Source organism: Leucopleurus acutus (genome assembly GCF_964270905.1).
Source record: "Leucopleurus acutus genome assembly, chromosome: 7".
Lineage (NCBI taxonomy): Eukaryota > Metazoa > Chordata > Mammalia > Artiodactyla > Delphinidae > Leucopleurus > Leucopleurus acutus.
The window spans coordinates 64,883,328-64,903,433 of NC_139150.1; the positions used below are offsets into that span (position 1 = coordinate 64,883,328).

The 20,106-nt window shown below is 37.1% G+C and overlaps 2 protein-coding genes across 2 annotated transcripts in view; one reads left to right on the forward strand and one right to left on the reverse strand.

Annotated features, from left to right (window-relative positions):
- The window catches only part of CCDC171 (coiled-coil domain containing 171), a gene marked incomplete at its 3' end in the record, with an annotated part of 361,839 nt that overhangs the window by 106,096 nt on the left and 235,637 nt on the right, over positions 1 to 20,106 (forward strand). Inside the window, exon 11 of the mRNA XM_082842979.1 lies at positions 12,431 to 12,533. Within this exon, the coding sequence (XP_082699105.1) occupies positions 12,431 to 12,533 (103 nt within the window). The remainder of the gene's footprint in view (positions 1 to 12,430; positions 12,534 to 20,106) is intronic.
- On the reverse strand, positions 10,953 to 11,735 carry LOC309963568 (RNA-binding protein 7-like; the record flags this gene model as incomplete). Its single annotated transcript, XM_082842022.1, has 1 exon — positions 10,953 to 11,735. The coding sequence occupies one exon, from the start codon at positions 11,733 to 11,735 to the stop codon at positions 10,953 to 10,955; it is 783 nt and encodes a 260-aa protein (XP_082698148.1).

The window sequence follows — 20,106 nt, forward strand, 5'->3', positions numbered from 1 at the left end:
GGAGGGGATATAGGTATACATATAGCTGATTTACTTCATTGTACAGCAGAAACTAACACAACATTGTAAAGCAATTTTATTCCAATAAAAAAAAAAAGCCCCAAAAGAAAAAGGGAATTTAAGTGTTTTATAATCTTGGAGCAAGGAAAGTACGACACAAAATCTAGAAGTCCCAAAGCAAATTATTGATAAATTTGATTACCTAAAAAATTTTTGTTTCTAAGAATGTAGTCAGAAGGCAAATGACAAATTGGCAATAATGATTTACAACATGTATGACAAAGTGATTGTTTCCATAATTTGCAAAGGAATGTAATAAATCACTATGGAAAATGTGGACAATGTAATATAGAAATGGGCACATGAAAAGGCAGTTCACAGAAAAAGAAATACAGGTGGCTCATAAGCATATGAAAAAATGCTTAATCTTATTTAAAATTAAAGAAATGCACAGTAAAATAAGTTGATAATGCTTACCATTGGAAGGGTATGGGGAAATAGGCACTTCTGCTATTCATGGTAGTTTACACAAGTTGGACTCTTTAGAGAGCAATTTGATAACCCTTGTCTAAAAATAGCTGTACATACCACTTTGCCCATCAAATTTATTTCTAGGAGTTTATTGAGTAGATATAGTTGAATGTGCATGCAAAGATATAGAAGTACACACGTAAGGATGTATATTGTAGTATTGTCACTAGTAGAAAAAATGCAAATAACCTATAAATCTTAGCAGTAGGGGACTGGTTAAATTCATTTACAATGGATAAATTAATTCATCTAAACAATGGAGTGCTATGCAACTGAAAAAATGTGATGAGGAAAGGTGTTAAGAGACATACTATGAATGAAAAAATAAGTTATATACTATGATCCTATTTGAATTTAAAATTGTATGTAATATATATTTATATAAATAAAATTTTTATTATATAAAATATAGTTTTATTATATATAAAATTATATATTAAAATTTCTATAATTATAAAGCAAACTCTGAATAAAACGTACCTATGAGGATTGCGTTACCTTCTCTTTTTCTCAATTGCTTGATTTTTTACTGCAAGGATAATATAGATAAACTCAAAGAATTTAATAGAATACTTAAATGTTTAATAATTAAAAGTAATGATTGGGCCTCCCTGGTGGCGCAGTGGTTGAGAGTCCGCCTGCCGATGCAGGGGACACGGGTTCGTGCCCCGGTCCGGGAAGATCCCACGTGCCGTGGAGCGGCTGGGCCCGTGAGCCATGGCCGCTGGGCCTGCGCGTCCTGAGCCTGTACTCCGCAACGGGAGAGGCCACAACAGTAAGAGGCCCGCGTACTACAAAAAAAAAAAAAAAAAAAAAGTAATGATTAAAAATAACTTTACAATGTATTATCACATATATATAATTGGTGCTTTATAAATACTATGTTTTTTCAGATAAACTTTGGTTCCCATTGGTAATAATATATTCCATTTTGACTCTTTTACTTATTTAATCTTTTAATAACTAAAATTTGGTGTTTCTTTTTCTATGGATATAAATCTTATGTCAGTCTGTGAGTCTGTACTTTGATAATATCCAGAAATCTTCATTTGGGCCTTTTTGCTCAATTGGTCCTCATAGTGTTTCCTAACACGTTAACAATATGTATGCTTATTTGCTATGGGAAAGTGTTTTTTGTTTGTTTGTTGGCTTGTTTTATTTGCAGTTTTTCAAAAATCTAATTGAATTTTGAATTTAATAGGTACACATAATACATGATTTTGAAGATAAAACGTTATACAGTGTAAAGTAAAATTTCTTTCTTCCCAACCTTTGGCCACCAAGATTCTCTTCCCAGAGGCAACCCTAGTTACTACTTTCTTGTGATTCTATGTAGCGATTCTCTATATTTACAGATATGCACACACACACACACACACACACACGAATTTTACACAAATAGTAAAATGGTAGCATATTAAATATACTGTTCTCTTTTCCCCCCTGATATTAACTTGTTTAATATGACGACATTAAAAAGCATGTTACTAATGATATGCTAATGCAGAAAATTTAAAGTCTGGTTTTGTTTGTTTAGTTTTACTTCCCAACTCAGAGGGCTTTCAGTTGGACATTGGATCTTTTATTTTATAGTAGAACATACCTTTTCCACCTCCTCTTTTGTTTTTAACTCCAAGATATAGCTTAGAGATCTTTCCATATTAGAATATGAAGAAGAGCTTCCTCCTTCTATTTAAAGTCATTGTGGATGAATCCTAATTGATTTAACCATCTTCTGTTGATGGCATGTTGGTAGCATGTTTAATATGATATTTAACTCTTATTTTATCTACTCAGTATTGTCTAGGTGCTGGGGATACATTGATGAGGACAAAAAATAAAAGACCATATTTTTATTGAGCTTGAATTCAATGACATAGACATTAATAAAAGACCTACTCAAATAAATGTGGAATTACAACTCTAATAAGTGCTGAGAAGATTCTAATAGAGGGAATTGATATACTCAGGGAGTAAAAGATAGCTTTTCCAAAAAAGTGATAGTTGAACTGATGTCTAAAGACAGAATTATTAGTTTTGCATATTTTACAGATGAATTTTGTCCTGTAATATCTATATCCATTTCTTCTGTTTCTATAAGCATGCCTCTATCTTGTCAGCTTTTAAACATGCTTAAGTTTCTCACTTATTAAAAAAACCAAAACTCTTCTCCATCCCTACTCTTCTTTCCAACTACTACCCTTTATCTCCCCTTCTCTTCTTACCAAAAAAGTGTTGTCTAAACTTCCCGTTTCCATTTACTTATCTCTCACAAAATCAAGACAAAAAAGTACAGGCTTACTCCTGCTTTGACCTGTTCTAGTCTGGGTTATAACAGATTTCATCATGGTCACCAGTGACTTCCATGTCCGGTGAACACTTGTTAGTCTCCATTTTGCTTGAATATTCTGTGACATTGGACATTGGACAGGTGACACTGAAATGTTTTTTTAATCTTGGTTTTCATGACATTATCCTCTTCTGTTTTTCTTCCTCCTTTTCTGGTCTTCTTTGCTGACTTTTTCTTTTCTAAGTATTAAATTCTGGAGTTCCTTAGCCTTTATCCAAGGCTCTTTTCTCTTCCCATCAAACAGTCTCAAGGCAGGCTTCACATATCCCTAGATGATTCCCAAGCCTATATCTGACTTCTCTTCTGAGCTTTATACCAGTATGTTCAGCTGCCTCCAGTATTTTTCTACTTTATTTGTTCTTTGTTAATTCAAATATATTTAGGGTCTGTTATTTGTCAGGTATTCTACTGGTGCTGGGAGTCTCGTAAAGGTATTTTAATGAAATATGATCAAAACAGAATTTATGATTTACACTCCCTGACAAAAACAAGGAAACAAGTAAATAAACAAACAGAAATAGCCAAAATAAGACCTTTTCTACTTCCGTCGTTCTCACTGAAGTACTGAAATACGCCCAATTCTTCTGGTCCAAAACCTTGGAATCAGTCTTTTTTTTTTTAATTTATTTTTTAAATTTAATTTTGGCTGCGTTTTCTTCATTGCTGCACGCGGGCTTTCTCTAGTTGCGGTGAGCGGGGGCTACCCTTCGTTGCGGTGCGCAGGCTTCTCATTGTGGTGGCTTCTTTTGTTGCGGAGCACGGGCTCTAGGTATGTGGGCTTCAGTAGTTGTGGCTCGTGGGCTGTAGAGCACAGGCTCAGTAGTTGTGGTGCACGGGCTTAGTTGCTCTGTGGCATGTGGGATCTTCCCGGACCAGGGCTCGAACCCGTGTCCCCTGCATTGGCAGGCGGATTCTTTTTTTTTTTTTCTTGTATCCTTAGTGTATTGTATCTATAGATCATATTGGGAAGAATTGATATCTTAACAATATTGAGTCATTTGACCTTTGAAATGGTATATCTCTCCATTTATTTAAGCCCTTTAAAATTTCAGCAGTGTTTTGAAGTTTGTAGTATACAGGTCTTGCACCTTTTTTGTCAGATTTATTCCTAGCTATATCATATTTACTTATTATAAGTGGTATTTAAAAAATTAAGTTTCTTATTATTCACTTCTACTATATAGAAATAGAATTTCAATTTTGATGTTATATTCTACAGCATTGCTAAACTCACTTATGATTCTTATAACTTTTTGTGGATTCCATCAGATTTTCTGTATAAATTTTTCTTTTTTGTTGTTTTTTTTTCACACACACACACACACACACACTGTATTTTATTTTTACAAGAGTATAAATAAACTGACACCAAGCATTGTAAATGGATGGCCGCAACAAAAGCAGCAGTGATTGCAATTACCAAACACGAAACACATTCATACTGTGTCATAATATTGACATTCAGTCCAGTAACCCTCCACTGTAACAGGTCCTTTACTTTGCAGTGAAAATTGATTTGTATATTTTTTGCCTCTGAGTCCTTGTGGGATTTTTTTTTAAAATTCAAACAGAAAGTCACAAAAATCATTGTCATCCTCATCAGTTCACTCAGTCCCATGTAATTAATTTTTTTTTCTCATCTTGATCTTTTGTTAGCACTTTTATGAATTCATCAGTTTTCCATTAGAGTTCTAAAAATGCTTATTAATTCAGTTCAGCAGTATAGTCAGTTACCAGAAACCTGTACTTGTCAGAGTCTTTTCCATGAATTCCTTGAAGATGAAACCCTTTTATAGGAACATTTTTGCAAAAACATCAGAGTACACCCAGAATTGTCTGTAAATGACAGAAGACTTAAAAATGACCACGGTTAAAGATTTGATGCAAGTTCATAATAATGCAATTGACAAGGAAATTTAGTTATTTCTGAGATACACATTTTAAAGTAATAACTAGAATTATGACTTATAACATTATACCACAACATATAAGATTTTTAGACATTTCATGTAATGTCTGAAACATTTATATTAACATATTTCCATACAAATAACCCAAAGAAAGTTTAGTATTAGTTGTTTTTTGTTTGTTTGTTTTTTTATACTGCAGGTTCTTATTAGTCATCAATTTTATACACATCAGTGTATACATGTCAATTCCAATTTCCCATTCAGCACACCACCATCCCCACCCCACCGCAGTTTTCCCCCCTTGGTGTCCATACGTTTGTTCTCTACATCTGTGTCTCAACTTCTGCCCTGCAAACCGGTTCATCTGTACCATTTTTCAAGGTTCCACATATATACATTCATATACGGTATTTGTTTTTCTCTATCTGACTTACTTCACTCTGTATGACAGTCTCTAGATCCATCCACATCTCAACAAATGACTCAATTTTGTTCCTTTTTATGGCTGAGTAATAGTCCATTGTATATATGTACCACAACTTTATCCATTCCTCTATTGATGGACATTTAGGTTGCTTCCATGACCTGGCTATTGTAAATAGTGCTGCAATGAACATTGGGGTGCATGTGTCTTTTTGAATTATGGTTTTCTCTGGGTATATGCCCAGTAGTGGGATTGCTGGATCATATGGTAATTCTATTTTTAGTTTTTTAAGGAACCTCCATACTGTTGTCCATAGTGGCTGTATCCATTTACATTCCCACCAACAGTGCAAGAGGGTTCCCTTTTCTCCACACCCTCTCCAGCATTTGTTGTTTGTAGATTTTCTGATGATGCCCATTCTGACTGGTGTGAGGTGGTACCTCATTGTAGTTTTGATTTGCATTTCTCTAATAATTAGTGATGTTGAGCAGCTTTTCATGTGCTTCTTGGCCATATGTATGTCTTCTTTGGAGAAATGTCTATTTAGGTCTTCTGCCCATTTTTGGATTGGGTTTTTTGTTTCTTTAATATTGAGCTGCGTGAGCTGTTTATATATTTTGGAGATTAATCCTTTGTCCGTTGATTCATTTGCAAATATTTTCTCCCATTCTGAGGGCTGTCTTTTTGTCTTATTTATAGTTTCCTTTGCTGTGCAAAAGCTTTGAAGCTTCATTAGGTCCCATTTGTTTATTTTTGTTTTAATTTCCATTACTCTAGGAGGAGGATCAAAAAAGATCTTGCTGTGGTTTATGTCAAAGAGTGTTCTTCCTATGTTTTCCTCTAAGAGTTTTATAGTGTCTGGTCTTACATTTAGGTCTCTAATCCATTTTGAGTTTATTTTTGTGTATGGTGTTAGGGAGTGTTCTAATTTCATTTTTACATGTAGCTGTCCAGGTTTCCCAGCACCACTTACTGAAGAGACTGTCTTTTCTCCATTGCATATCTTTGCCTCCTTGGTCATAGATCAGTTGACCATAGGTGAGTGGATTTATCTCTGGGCTTTCTATCTTGTTCCATTGATCTATGTTTCTGTTTTTGTGCCAGTACCTTATTGTCTTGATGACTGTAGCTTTGTAGTACAGTCTGAAGTCAGGGAGTCTGATTCCTCCAGCTCCGTTTTTTTCCCTCAAGACTGCTTTGGCTATTCGGGTTCTTTTGTGCCTCCATACAAGTTTTAAGATGATTTATTTTAGTTCCGTAAAAAATGCCATTGGTAACTTGATAGGGATTGCATTGAATCTGTAGATTGCTTTGGGTAGTATAGTCATTTTCACAATATTGATTCTTCCAATCCAAGAACATGGTATATCTCTCCATCTGTTGGTATCATCTTTAATTTCTTTCATCAGTGTCTTATAGTTTTCTGCATACAGGTCTTTTGTCTCCCTAGGTAGGTTTATTCCTAGGTATTTTATTCTTTTTGTCGCAATGGTAAATAGGAGTGTTTCCATACTTCCTCTTTCAGATTTTTCATCATTAGTGTATAGCAATGCAAGAGACTTCTGTGCATTAATTTTGTATCCTACAACTTTACCAAATTCATTGATTAGCTCTAGTAATTTTCTAGTGGCATTTTTAGGATTCTCTATATATAGTATCATGTCATCTGCAAATAGTGACAGTTTTACCTCTTCTTTTCCAATTTGTATTCCTTTTATTTCTTTTTCTTCTCTGATGCCATGGCTAGGACTTCCAAAACTATGTTGAATAGTAGTGGTGAAAGTGGACGTCCTTGTCTCGTTCCTGATCTTAGAGGAAATGCATTCAGTTTTTCACCATTGAGAATGATGTTTGCTGTGGCTTTGTCATACATGGCCTTTATTATGTTGAGGTAGGTTCCCTCTATGCCCACATTCTGGAGAGTTTTTATCATAAGGGTGTTGAATTTTGTCAAAAGCTTTTTCTGCATCTATTGAGATGATCATATGGTTTTTATTCTTCAATTTGTTAATATGGTGTATCACATTGATTGATTTGCATATATTGAAGAATCCTTGCATCGCAGGGATAAATTCCACTTGATCATGGTGTATGATCCTTTTAATGTGTTGTTGGATTCTGTTGCTAGTATTTTGTAGAGGATTTTTGCATCTATATTTATCAGTGATATTGGTCTGTAATTTTCTTTTTTTGTAGTACCTTTGTCTGGTTTTGGTATCAGGGTGATGGTGGACTCATAGAATGAGTTTGGGAGTGCTCCTTCCTCCTTTTTTGGAAGAGTTTGAGAAGGATGGGTGTTAGCTCTTCTCTAAATGTTTGATAGAATTCAACTGTGACGCCGTCTGGTCCTCGACTTTTGTTTGTTGGAAGATTTTTAATCACAGTTTCTATTTCATTACTTGTGATTGGTCTGTTCATATTTTCTCTTTCTTCCTGGTTCAGTCTTGGAAGGTTATACCTTTCTAAGAATTTGTCCATTTCTTCCGGGTTGTCCATTTTACTGGCATAGAGTTGCTTATAGTAGTCTCTTAGGATGCTTTGTATTTCTGCACTGTCTGTTATAACTTCTTCTTTTTCATTTCTAATTTTATTGATTTGAGTCCTCTCCCTCTTTTTCTGGTGAGTCTGGCTAATGGTTTATCAATTTTGTTTATCTTCTCAAAGAACCAGCTTTTAGTTTTATTGATCTTTGCTATTGTTTTCTTTGTTTCTATTTCATTTCTTTCTGCTGCTCTGATATTTATGATTTCTATCCTTCTGCTAACTTTGGGTTTTGTTTGTTCTTCTTTCTCTAGTTTCTTTAGGTGTAAGGTTAGATTGTTTACTTGAGATTTTTCTTGTTTCTTGAGGTAGGCTTGTATAGCTATAAACTTCCCTCTTAGAACTGCTTTTGCTGCATCCCATAGGTTTTTGATCGTCATGTTTTAATTGTCATATGTCTCTAGGTAGTTTTTGATTTCCTCTTTGATTTCTTCAGTGATCTCTTGGTTGTTTAATAATGTATTGTTTAGCCTCCATGTGTTTGTGTTTTTTACGTTTTTTCCCCTGTAATTCATTTCTAATCTCATAGCGTTGTGGTCAGAAAAGATGCTTGATATGATTTCAATTTTCTTAAATTTACTGAGGCTCGATTTGTCACCCAGTATGTGATCTGTCTTGGAGAATGTTCCATGTGCATGTTCCATGTTCCATGTTCTTACACTTGAGAAGAAAGTGTAATCTGCTGTTTTTGTATGGAATGTCCTATAAATATCAATTTAATCTATCTGGTCTGTTGTGTGATTTAAAGCTTCTGTTTCCTTGTTTATTTCCATTTTGGATGATCTGTCCATTGGTGTAAGTGAGGTGTTAAAGTCCCCCACTATTATTGTGTTACTGTTGATTTCCTCTTTTATAGCTGTTAGCAGTTGCCTTATGTATTGAGGTGCTCCTATGTTGGGTGCATATATATTTATAATTGTTATATTTTCTTCTTGGATTGATCCCTTCATCATTATGTAGTGTCCTTCCTTGTCTCTTGTAACATTCTTTATTTTAAATCTATTTTATCTGATATGAGTATAGCTACTCCAGCTTTCTTTTGATTTCCATTTGCATGGAATATCTTTTTCCATCCCCTCACTTTCAGTCTGTATATGTCCCTAGGTCTGAAGTGGTCTCTTGTAGACAGCATATATATGGGTCTTGTTTTTGTATCCATTCAGCAAGCTTGTGTCTTTTGGTTGGAGCAGTTAATCCGTTCACGTTTAAGGTAATTATCGATATGTATGTTCCTATTACCATTTTCTTAATTGTTTTGGGTTTGTTTTTGTAGATCCTTTTCTTCTCTTGTGTTTCCCACTTAGAGAAGTTCCTTTAGCATTTGTTGTAGAGCTGGTTTGGAGGTGCTGAATTCTCTTAGCTTTTGCTTGTCTGTAAAGCCTTTGATTTCTCCATTGAACCTGAATGAGATCCTTGCCAGGTAGAGTAATCTTGGTTGTAAGTTATTCCCTTTCATCACTTTAAGCGTATCATGACACTCCCTTCTGGCTTGTAGAGTTTCTGCTGAGAAATCAGCTGTTAACCTTATGGGAGTTGCCTTGTATGTTATTTTCCATTTTTCCCTTGCTGCTTTCCATAATTTTTCTTCGTCTTACTTTTTGCCAATTTGATTACTATGTGTCTCGGCATGTTTCTCCTTGGGTTTATCCTGTATGGGACGTGCTGCACTTCCTGGACTTGGGTGACTATTTCCTTTCCCATGTTAGAGAAGTTTTTGACTATAATCTCTTCAAATATTTTCTCTGGTCCTTTCTCTCTCTCTTCTCCTTCTGGGACCCCTATAATTCAAATGTTGTTGCGTTTAATGTTGTCCCAGAAGTCTCTTAAACTGTCCTCATTTCTCTTCATTCTTTTTTCTTTATTCTGTTCTGCAGCAGTGAATTCCACCATTCTGTCTTCCAGGTCACTTATCCGTTCTTCTGTCTCAGTTATTCCACTATTGATTCCTTCTAGTGTTGTTTTCATTTCAGTTATTGTATTGTTCATCTCTGTTTGTTTGTTCTTTAATTCTTCTAGGTCTTTGTTAAACATTTCGTACATATTCTCGATTTTTGCCTGCACTCTTTTTCCGAGGTCCTGGCAGGTGGATTCTTAACCACTGCGCCACCAGGGAAGCCCAGGATGAATTTTTATAAACAAGATCTACAATGAAAGGGAAACAGCATCTGATACATAAAAGTTTTGTTAAACAAGATTTAAAAATTTTTAAATCAAAGTGTTTTAGACTAAATTCTTTCAAATGTTCAAACGAAAACAAAAAGCAACCTGTACAGTCTCCATAATAAAATGTGTCCTTGTTCACTTGTCCTGGGCGCTTTGAAAATGTCATAATTTTAGAAATTTGAGTGATAGAGGCAGCACTTAAAGGTTTCGTGAACCTTTTTTTCCCAAAAAAGAATACTTTCGATAAAACACTTTATCGTTTTATCTGACTATGCATTTACATTTTTGTTCTTCCAGAAAAAGATTTACATTAACACTGTATTTTTACTGTAAAAAAATACACTTAGAGATATTTAACTTCCTGAGTGACTTCAGTCATACATCGAACATGATTTAATGAGCAAATTCTAAAATTTTATAATGAAATAGCAAGTGTAGATGTATACCTGTATGCTCACTTACGATAAAACTCAAAATCATGTCACAGAATTTACACTTAAGTTCTCTAAGAAGTTAAATAATATGATTTATCCCCAAACTTGACCAAAAGGTTTTCTCAAATGTTAGTAAAATGCATCACTGAATTTACATTTTCTCATTTAGTAACAAAATACTGAGTCGTTTCAGGCTGTCAAAATCTGATTCCCTAACAAGAAACTTCTTACAATACAAAAGGATAACAGATAATTAAAATATTTGCTTCATAATACAACTTATCAATATAATACATCCGTTCCTCAATTGTCTAAAATGATTAGGAATTGTAGCACTTTCTTTTGCATAAAACCCTTTCCTCTTCTTAAAACCCTGAGGTGAAAGGTTATTAATGTAATAAAACTAGAACCACAATTCTTCTCATTTCTGTATTGGACTGCAGTTAGGTTTAAAAAATTTTATAAAGAAATGTGGCAACTTGTAAAGCTGCTCTATAGAGTTTTTTTAAGAAAACATTCCCAGAAACAACTTAACAAAAAGGGCCTATAAAGACCCTATGAAAACATCCCTTTAACACTTTTTAGTGTCAAGATGAGCGTCATTTTCCATCTCTACCACTGTCTCTTCTGTTATCATAGTCATGGCTCCAGCCATCGTGATTTCTCTCTTCATAGAAGAAATCATCTCTGTTTCCTCTGTAATGATGGTTGGACCTGTGATCAGTGTAAAGCTGTTCCTGGCAATAATGTCTATCTACTATGTAGGGATGAGAATTCTCTCTGACTTTTCGCCATGATAATGGTGTATCTTGGCGCCACTGGGAGGTTGAAGACTGGTTAAAAGTATGATTATGTGACTGAACTGATGGGGAAAATCCTGATTGATCCAGATGTGGAGAACCAAATTTCCCTCCATATGACATCTGTCTCAAAATACTGTTCATCACTGCTTGTCTCTGAAAATTTTCTGAAGAAGAAAAAGACCTTTGAATTATCGGTGCTGATGGAGTCATGTTATCCACTGTCCTTTCATACCCGCTAGGAGATGTGGAAGTAGGGCTTGAACTTCCAACATGATGCTGGGGATATGACAAACTGACCTCCTGTGAGGCAAGGCTACTTCCTGATCTAAACTGAAGTTTGATGGGCCTTCCAAAAAGTTTGATTCCGTTAAGCAGATTTATGGCATAAGGAACAGACACTTCATGTTTGAAATTCACAAATGCAAACTGCTTTGGTTTACCATCCTTATCTTTTGGAATTTTCACTTTTATTACTGGCCCAGCCTGGTAGAAAAGCTGGAAAAGCAGCTCCTCTGTCACTTTCGTTTCAAGGTTGCCCACAAAGAGAGTACCATCCGCTTCGGCTGCCACCGCCCCCATCTCAGCATCGCCCCCTCCCAAAAAAGTGGGGTCAGTCTTGACTCCTCATTTTATCTGAGCACTTCTCCAATCTCATCTAATCCAGTCCAATCCAATCCAATCCAGTCAATGTCATCTAACCCAGTGCAGCGCTACCAAGGTTGGCCATTCCACCTTCTAAGTATACACCCCCCCAACATCCTTCAGTGCATACACCCCGCACCCCTTTTTCTCTGCTAAGACCCTAATCTAAGCTGCCATCACCTCTTGGGTAAACTGCTGCAGTTCCTTCTAACTGCTCATACTGCATTCACTTTTGAACACCATCTGGCAATTTGCTACATGACTGCAAGCGTGATCTTTTAAAGTTTTCCTTAATTTCTCTGTGTCTCTGTTTCCTTATCTGTAAAATTGGGATAATGATAGCCCTTCCCTCATAGATTCGTTGTGAGGATAAAAAGAATTATTATGTTAAAATACTGAGAATAGTGCCAGGCACTAAGACCTCAGTAAACTGTTATTGAGACCTTACACAGTGTTGCATTAAGCCAAGTAAAAGGTGTGATTACGACAGAAAGAAGTTTATTAATAATAGATTTGAATGGAGTAATTATTAGCTTGTTTATACTTAATTGTGCTATATGTGTTCACATAAAAAATCTGTAACTCTTATAATGTGTGACCTTATTATGTGTAATTTTTTTCTTAATTAAAAGGCTAAGAAGCACCAGGCTTTTCTGGTAGAGACATGTGAAAATAACGTGAAAGAGTTGGAATCAATCTTGGACAGCTTTTCTGTGTCTGGCCAGTGGACATCAGGTTAGTTGAAGGTATGAAATGACAGATGCATCTGTCAATGTTCCAAAGTCACTGCATTTTGGGAATTCTGCAGATGCCTCTTATAGTCCCTCATCTCAACATGTTTTGATTTGATGACATGATAAGAGCAGTTCTCACAGCAGTCAGTTGGCCTAGCTGGCTAAGAAAGGGTGACGGACTGTGGACCTGCTGTTGTCCTCCCAGAACTTGATTTGCAAGTGTTGGTGTCTGTATGATTGGACAGACAAGGGCTCACTTGCTGTGTTCTGAATCCAACTGAGAAAAAAGTCCTTACAGTATACCTGCAAGGGGAACAGATGTTTCCATCAAACTGAGCCAAATTCTGAGCAACCTTCAGCAACTTAAAGGTCATGCATTCAAAAGGTTATGTAGGACACAGGCTGTAATGCAGTGCGTATTCTACACTATTGCTTTCTAGGCTGGTTTTCTCCTTGATTCCCTACTACCGTATACATACTCTCCAGATAAAAGTGCTTAGGTAAAATGTTTTGGTTTTAGTATTAGCCCACTTAATATGATAAAGAACTGTAAAGATTATATATTGGTTAGGCATATTTTGGGAACTAGGAAAAGCATTAGTTGGCTAATGAGTTCCGTCCATTCCATGATTTCTACTTCCTTAATTTTTTTGTGTGTATGCCATTATGTGTGCTATAGTAGCTTTGACTTAAATACTTTCACTTTTCTACCTGTTTTCTTTTGCCATACTGTCAACCTCAAATTATTTAGTTGCTTTCTAACTCAGTTATATTTTTCAAAAAAGCATATAAAATTAAATTCCTTACACCTTAAAATAGCTTGAAGACTCTGTTTTTCTAAAGGAATCAAACAGATATTTGGCAAATGAGTTCTTTAGGAAACACTTAAGTTCAGGAAAGTTTGTGGTCCTCAAAAAAGCAGAAAGATATGAACAAGGCCTATTTTCACATTATGGATCTGCAGATTTCTATTGGTAAACCATTAGAAATTTAGTGTGATTTGCTATTATCTATTTTTAACTTTGTTTTTATTTAATTGTTTTCTAAAAGCATTAGTGTTTCATGATTTGTTACTGTGGAAAAATCAAGGTGTATACAAGTGACATAAAAATATAGATATCCACTTTTTAATTGTATTTGCTAAATAAAGCTTTGGAGTATAAAATTTTCTTTTGCAGTGGTACTGTTTTATTATTGAGATGTATCATTGTTTAATGGTTTTAGGATCTTTAAAAGTTGTTAAATTATTATCATAGCATATCTTAATGCTTCAATATTCAGAGCTGAATTAGAAAAGCTAAGAATAATGAGGTCATGTCTCCTTTGAGGTTTAAAATTAGTTGATAATAAAGCAACTCATTAGTTATTACTAAACTTATAGAAAAAGAATTATCTGCAGTGGAAGTGCAGAGTCTTAACCATTGGACTGCCAGGGAAGTCCTAGTAACAATCCTTTTTGAATGTCCTAGTTTCCCATATATATATGCACATCCTATATATTACAGAGAAAGTGTTCCTGGGAAAGGGACTGTGTGCTGAATTAGTGATTTTTGTACTGTTATAGTGGTCTTTGTTTCCATATTGTGCTGGTTATTCACTTTTTACTTGCCCTAGAATCATTCTCCTATGGTCTCTGTTTTGCCTTGTAGAGGCTGACCTCTGTGGACTGCATGATCTGGGCTCCTTTGCCCTCTGGCTTTGGGGTTGGATTTGGACAGTGGGTGCACCAGCAGGAGATTAAGAGGGTGGAGGAAGAAAGGAAAGCAGAGAAAGTCAGGGTGTTTATTTCCCCTGCTCCCTCTGCTCCAGTGCATTCCTGGCAGTGGTTTCCTTTTTGGCAGCTACAGCTTCTGTCAAGTTGGGTCCTCTTCCCGGAGCTGTGGCTTGTGTTGGACTATGGTAACGACGTTCCTTCCAGTTGACCCCCCTAAGCCATGATACTGGTTTTCCAGTCTTGCTGGTTCTTGGTGCCTCATCATATCTTTTTGGTTCCCTTAACCTGTTCACATTTCTGTAAATATCTTCATTAAATTTTCTTCCAGTGAATTCTTCTGAGTATGCCATTTCTTCCTGCTGATACCCTGACTCAGTCACATACCTGCTTCAGACTTGATTTTATTTTTGCTCTTGGCTTCCGTGAAATAGCCCTGTATAACTATAATGGACTCCCTTTCTGCTCATACCACCTCAGGTTGGGTTTTTGTTACTTAACAAAGAGGGATGTAGTTAATAAAGCTTATTGCTCAACATGTTATGGAAGTGCCTGAACAATTGAGATTGCCTTACTGCATCAGACCTGGCTTCAGCTACACAGAGATGACCAAATAATTTGTTCCTCTGAAATGAAGTAATTAAAAAACTTATCTTAGGATAATTCAAGGGTGTGTGTGTGTGTGTGTGTGTGTGTGTGTGTGTGTGTGTGTGTGTGTGAGATTATTTATATAAACATGTATATATCGCATAGTATATATGTCTTTAAGAAAAAATCTATTTCAAATAGAAATATTCTTACTATGTGATGGTAGCACAGCTTTAGAATTTGTTACACAATTAATTTTGTTATCTTGGAAAGGGTTTTCCAGAGAGATCCTCTGTTTTGTAGTTATGGCAAGTAGGCCATAGTACCTTACCCCCTTTTATTACCTCTTCATACCTTTCAGTTCAATATATACTCTACCTACCGCCCCCCACCCTCCATTTCAGGAAAAATAATCTGTGGTAGAAATTTAGAGGGATGGTTACAAATTTTTCTTTTTGTTTTTTTTGACTTGCTCTTTAAGATGGTAGGAATGAAATCTAATTTTCTGAATGAATTTTAGTCCAGAGTTGACAGCAGTTGCCAGGTGTTCTATTTCCTGTCTTCAGATTTTGTGGTCTTCTACATGAAGAAATCTTTCTGAAGCAAGAGTAACTCATCAGTTTGTCTTCATGTAGCAGATAAGGCGAAGTTTCAGTTAGTCTAAGACATTCAGGAATTTATTTACTTAGAGGATTTAACTTGATCTTTACACCAGAAATCAGTGTGACAGTTTACACCTTGTTTCCTAGTGCCTCCAACACCTCCTCCCTCTCTTCTGCTTCCACCTTGTTCCCCTTCTGTCTCTTTCTCTAAAGCCATCAGAATGAGCATTTGAAAACCTAAATTAGAGCATGTCATTCCTTTGCTGTAAAGCTCGCTGGGCTCTGCGCTTTGCTAATACTAGAAACTGAAGTGCGGGCAATGGCTTGCAAGACCCTACATGGTCTACCCCTATTTTTATCACTTCTTTGTCCTCACCTCCTACTCCTCTCCCCATCCCTCTCCCTGTTTGGGCCACTCTGTCCTCTGGCTGTTTCTTGACCATACCAAGCAAGCTCCTGCCTTGGGGGCCTTTGTGTTGGCCATTGCTTTTACCTGAAAAGTTCCTCACCTAGATATATCAGCATAGCTCTCTTTCTTATCTTCCTTGAATCTATGCTCAAATCTCACCTTCTCCGTGAAGCTTACCCACTACCCCGTCCCATGCTGCTTGCCTCCCTACCTCTCTCCCTTTTCTGCTCTACGTTTTACCCCATGGCACTTATTGGTGTCCAACATTTCTAACAGACTATGTGGTGCATTTATTATTATATCAGCGTTGTCAGGGTTCTCCAGAGAAACAGAACCAATAAGATATATATAGATACACACAAGAGGAGATACATTATAGGAGTTGTTGCACATGGTTATGGAGGCTAAGAAATCTCATGATCTGTCCTCTGCAAGCTGAAGAACCAGGAAAGCCAGTGATATAATTCAGTCTGAGCCAAAAGCCCAAGAAACTGGGGGCCACTGGCATAAGTTCTAGAATCTAAAGGCTCAAGAACCAGGAGCAGGATGTCTGAGGGCTGGAGAAGATGAAAATCCCAGCTTAAAAAAAGAGTATTTTCCCTTCTGCCTTTTTGTTCTATTGGGGTGGGAGAAGGAGGAGATAGGAGTAGGGGGTGGATAAGGGAGGCCAATGGATTGGATATTGCCCTCCCACATTGGTGAGGGCAGATCTTCTTTACTTAGTCTACTGATTCAAATGCTAATCTGTTCCAGAAACACTCTCACAGACACACCCAGAAATAATGTTTTACTAGCTATCTGGGCATATCTTTAGCCCAGTCAAGTTGGCACATAAAATTAACCATCACAATATCCAAGCTCCATGAGGGCAAGGATCTTTGTCTTTTTTATTTACTAAAGGATTTTAAGCAGGTAGAAGAGTACTTGGCACAAAGGAGGCACTCGAATATTTATTGAATATGAATGAATAAAAAAGCATGAATGAATTGATAGGTTGAAGTTCTATCTTAAATTATACTTTTTGAGGCTATAAAGGTAGTCATGGAATCTCTTTCAAAATTTTAGCAGCCCTTTGGGTAGTAATCCATAAGGAGTCACCAGGAAGATTGACTTTCCATCTTCATTGGAAAAGACGTACAGTCTTTCATGGGTTGTAGAAATGTCACCTTGATTGCCTACTATTATTAGACAAGTTAGCCTCAATTTACTCAACTAGGGACATTTATTTCCTATTTCTGCATTCTACTTTCCACTAAAATTGACACACTACAGCTGCTCATATTTCTTTTGATAGAAATTCTTAGAGTGTGTATGGGGAGAAATCCTTTCCCACTTTGAACCCATGTAGTCTTTCTGCCTCAAGTGTTTCTTCTACTATAGTTTTACCTCTGCCTGAGGATGTTAGCAAACATATAGAATGTGACTTTTCCTTCATTAGGTTCATGAAAGAAAGTTTTTCTTCTGACTCAATCTTGGATCCTCCTTAGGGTGCTTGACTTTTGTGTTGACTGAGACAGAGCCCCTCCAACCCTCTTCAACCTTTCCTTCCTTGAGGAAATCATTTGTAATACTCCAGATGTATTCTTTTTCTTTCTACTGGAGAGGCTGAAGGACCCTAGGAAATAATAGCAACAGCATTTGATGCCTTTAGGTATGTGCATATCACCCAGGAACTGGGCAGTTTCAGGGACTGTTCTTAGGAAAATCGGGACAACAAATGGTACTTTTCCTCTCCTCTCTCCTCCTTCCTATCCTTAGTAAAGGATTATTGCCTAGATCTAGCATCTTCTTGAGAATTTTAATTGTCCTTGTGAACCCCGTGGCTGGTACCTTTTAATTAGAGGTTCACGGTTTACGGAGAAGTTGAGGATGCCTGCAGCACACAGGTCTCCTTTGGTGTCACTTGCCAGTTTCTTCTCTCTTGCTTCCCTCACCTCCCAATTCACTGAGGTTTACAAACCAAACGTGTCCTAATTCATCATGCTCATAGCTTTGGTTTGTGAAATCCAAAGAAGTGACTGCACTAAGAGGGCTCAGCATTTCTAATGAGATCATTAACTAATCACACAATTAAGGTGGCTGAGAAATCAGGAGTCAGGAGAGGCAGTCTGACTCTGAAGGCCTGAGAAACAGGAGACCCTGGTGTAAGTTCCAGCCTGAGGCTGAGTCAAAAGGCAGGAGAAGACTGATGTCCCAATTGAAGATAGTCAGGCAGAGAGAAAGAATCCTTTCTTACTTAGCCTTTTGTTCTATTTGGGCCTTCAGTGGGTTAGATGAGGCCTACCCACGTTGGGGAGGGCAGTCTGCTTTACTGAGTCTACTGATTCACATGTCAGCCTCATCCAGAAATAGCCTCATAGACACACCCAGAAATAATGTTTAACTGAATATCTGGGCCCCTAGCCCAGTCAAGTTTACACATAAAATTAACCACCCCTTTTTCTCCTTCCTACAAACCCCTCATAACCACCGTTCTACTTTCTGTTTCTATGAATTTGACTACTTTAGGTACCTCATATAATGGAATCATATATTATCTTTTTGTGATTGGCTTATTTTGCTTAGTATAATGTCCTCAAGTTTAATCCATGACATGGCATATGACAGGAATTCCTTCCTTTTTAAGGCAAATAATACTCCATTGTGTGTATTTATCACATTTTGTTTATTCATTCATCTGCTGATGGACCTTTGGGTTGCTTCCACCTCTTGGCTATAGTGAATAGTGCTCCTGTCAACGTGGATATACAAATATCTCTTCTAGACCCTGCTTTCAGTTCTTTTGGATATACACCCAGAAGTGGGATTGTTCCATCAACTTTTATCACAGAACTTGAGTGTACTCAAGTGGGAGTCCTGTGGGATGTCCTGCATTCTAGATATACTCTTTCTTACCACCAATTTTCCCTTGGTAAGCAAGACCAATTGTCTTGGTATAGAAGAACCTTCTTTGCTCTTTGGTTTCCTGGCATGAAGAGCTCAGAAATGACCAGGTGACAGTGTCAGCTTCCATTTTTAATGGAACCATTGCTGTGTCCCATGGTGGAAGCATTTCTTCCTTGGGAATTAAGACTTAGACCAATAGAGCCCACAATTCCTGGGATGGGAAGCAGACATTTCACTGGTGGATCATTAGGTGTAATATGAGCCACTCCCATTTCCAACATTTGATTCCTGGACCTGTGATTCCTGGCTATGGGAGAAACATGCCATATATCGATTGCTGACTCAGAGCACAAACTGTATCTTGGAGGATATTATCCTTGTCCCACAAAATGTTGCCATCCAGCCAGTGCTATGAATCTTCAAAAGGCCATTATACTATTCTGTATGCCAGCTACTTCAGAGTGTTGGGAGACATAGTAAGACCAGTGAATTCTATGAAAATGAGCCAATTTCCATACTTCATTTGCTATGAAATGAGTTCCTTGGTCAGAAGCAATGCTACGTGGAATACATAATGGTGAATAAGACATTTTGTAAATTCATGGATGACAGTTCAGCAGAAATATTATGGTCAGGGAAGGAAAATGTCTTTCTAGAGTGTCTACCTTAGTAAGAATGAGCATTGATTATTCCATGATGGAAATGACTTAGTATAATCAACTTGCCACAAGGTGACTGGCAGTGCCGCTAGTGTCATATCATGGATTCAGTGTTTGTCTTTGCTGTTGGTGGATTTGGCACTTAACAGGAGTTGTAATCCTATCAGCCTTGGCGAATGGAAGTCCATGTTGCTGAGCCCATGCATCACCTCTATTCTTGCTGCCATGACTCCTGTGTTGTAGGGGCAACGAAGATGAGCAAGGACAAAGGTGGCTGGGAAAATATGCTAGCTGACATCCACAGAATACTTCATCTTGTCCTCCTGATTGTTAAGATCCTCCTCTACTTAAGTTGATCTGGGCACAGTGACCATCTGGAGAGGTCTGTCCACACACTCTTGCCCAGACCACCTTGTTACCAGTTTTCCAATAATGTTCTTTTCGAGTGCCTGACCATTAGCCAAACTGTTAGGTACTACCTCCAAATTAGTGTATATTTGTACCTTTGGTCATCTCTCATTCCAGACAAAATGATAGTTGGGTCCATTACTGCATACTGGGAGGAGTTTTGCTTCACCACTGTCCTTCAAGGCCACCCTTGAGTAAGGCTGTCATGCCACAACTGTCAACTTTTGAGTTGTAGCAGCACATCATACAGAAACATCTATATAACAAGCCCATTCCGCCCCCTCCCCCCCATTAGTCAACTGGTTTTAGGG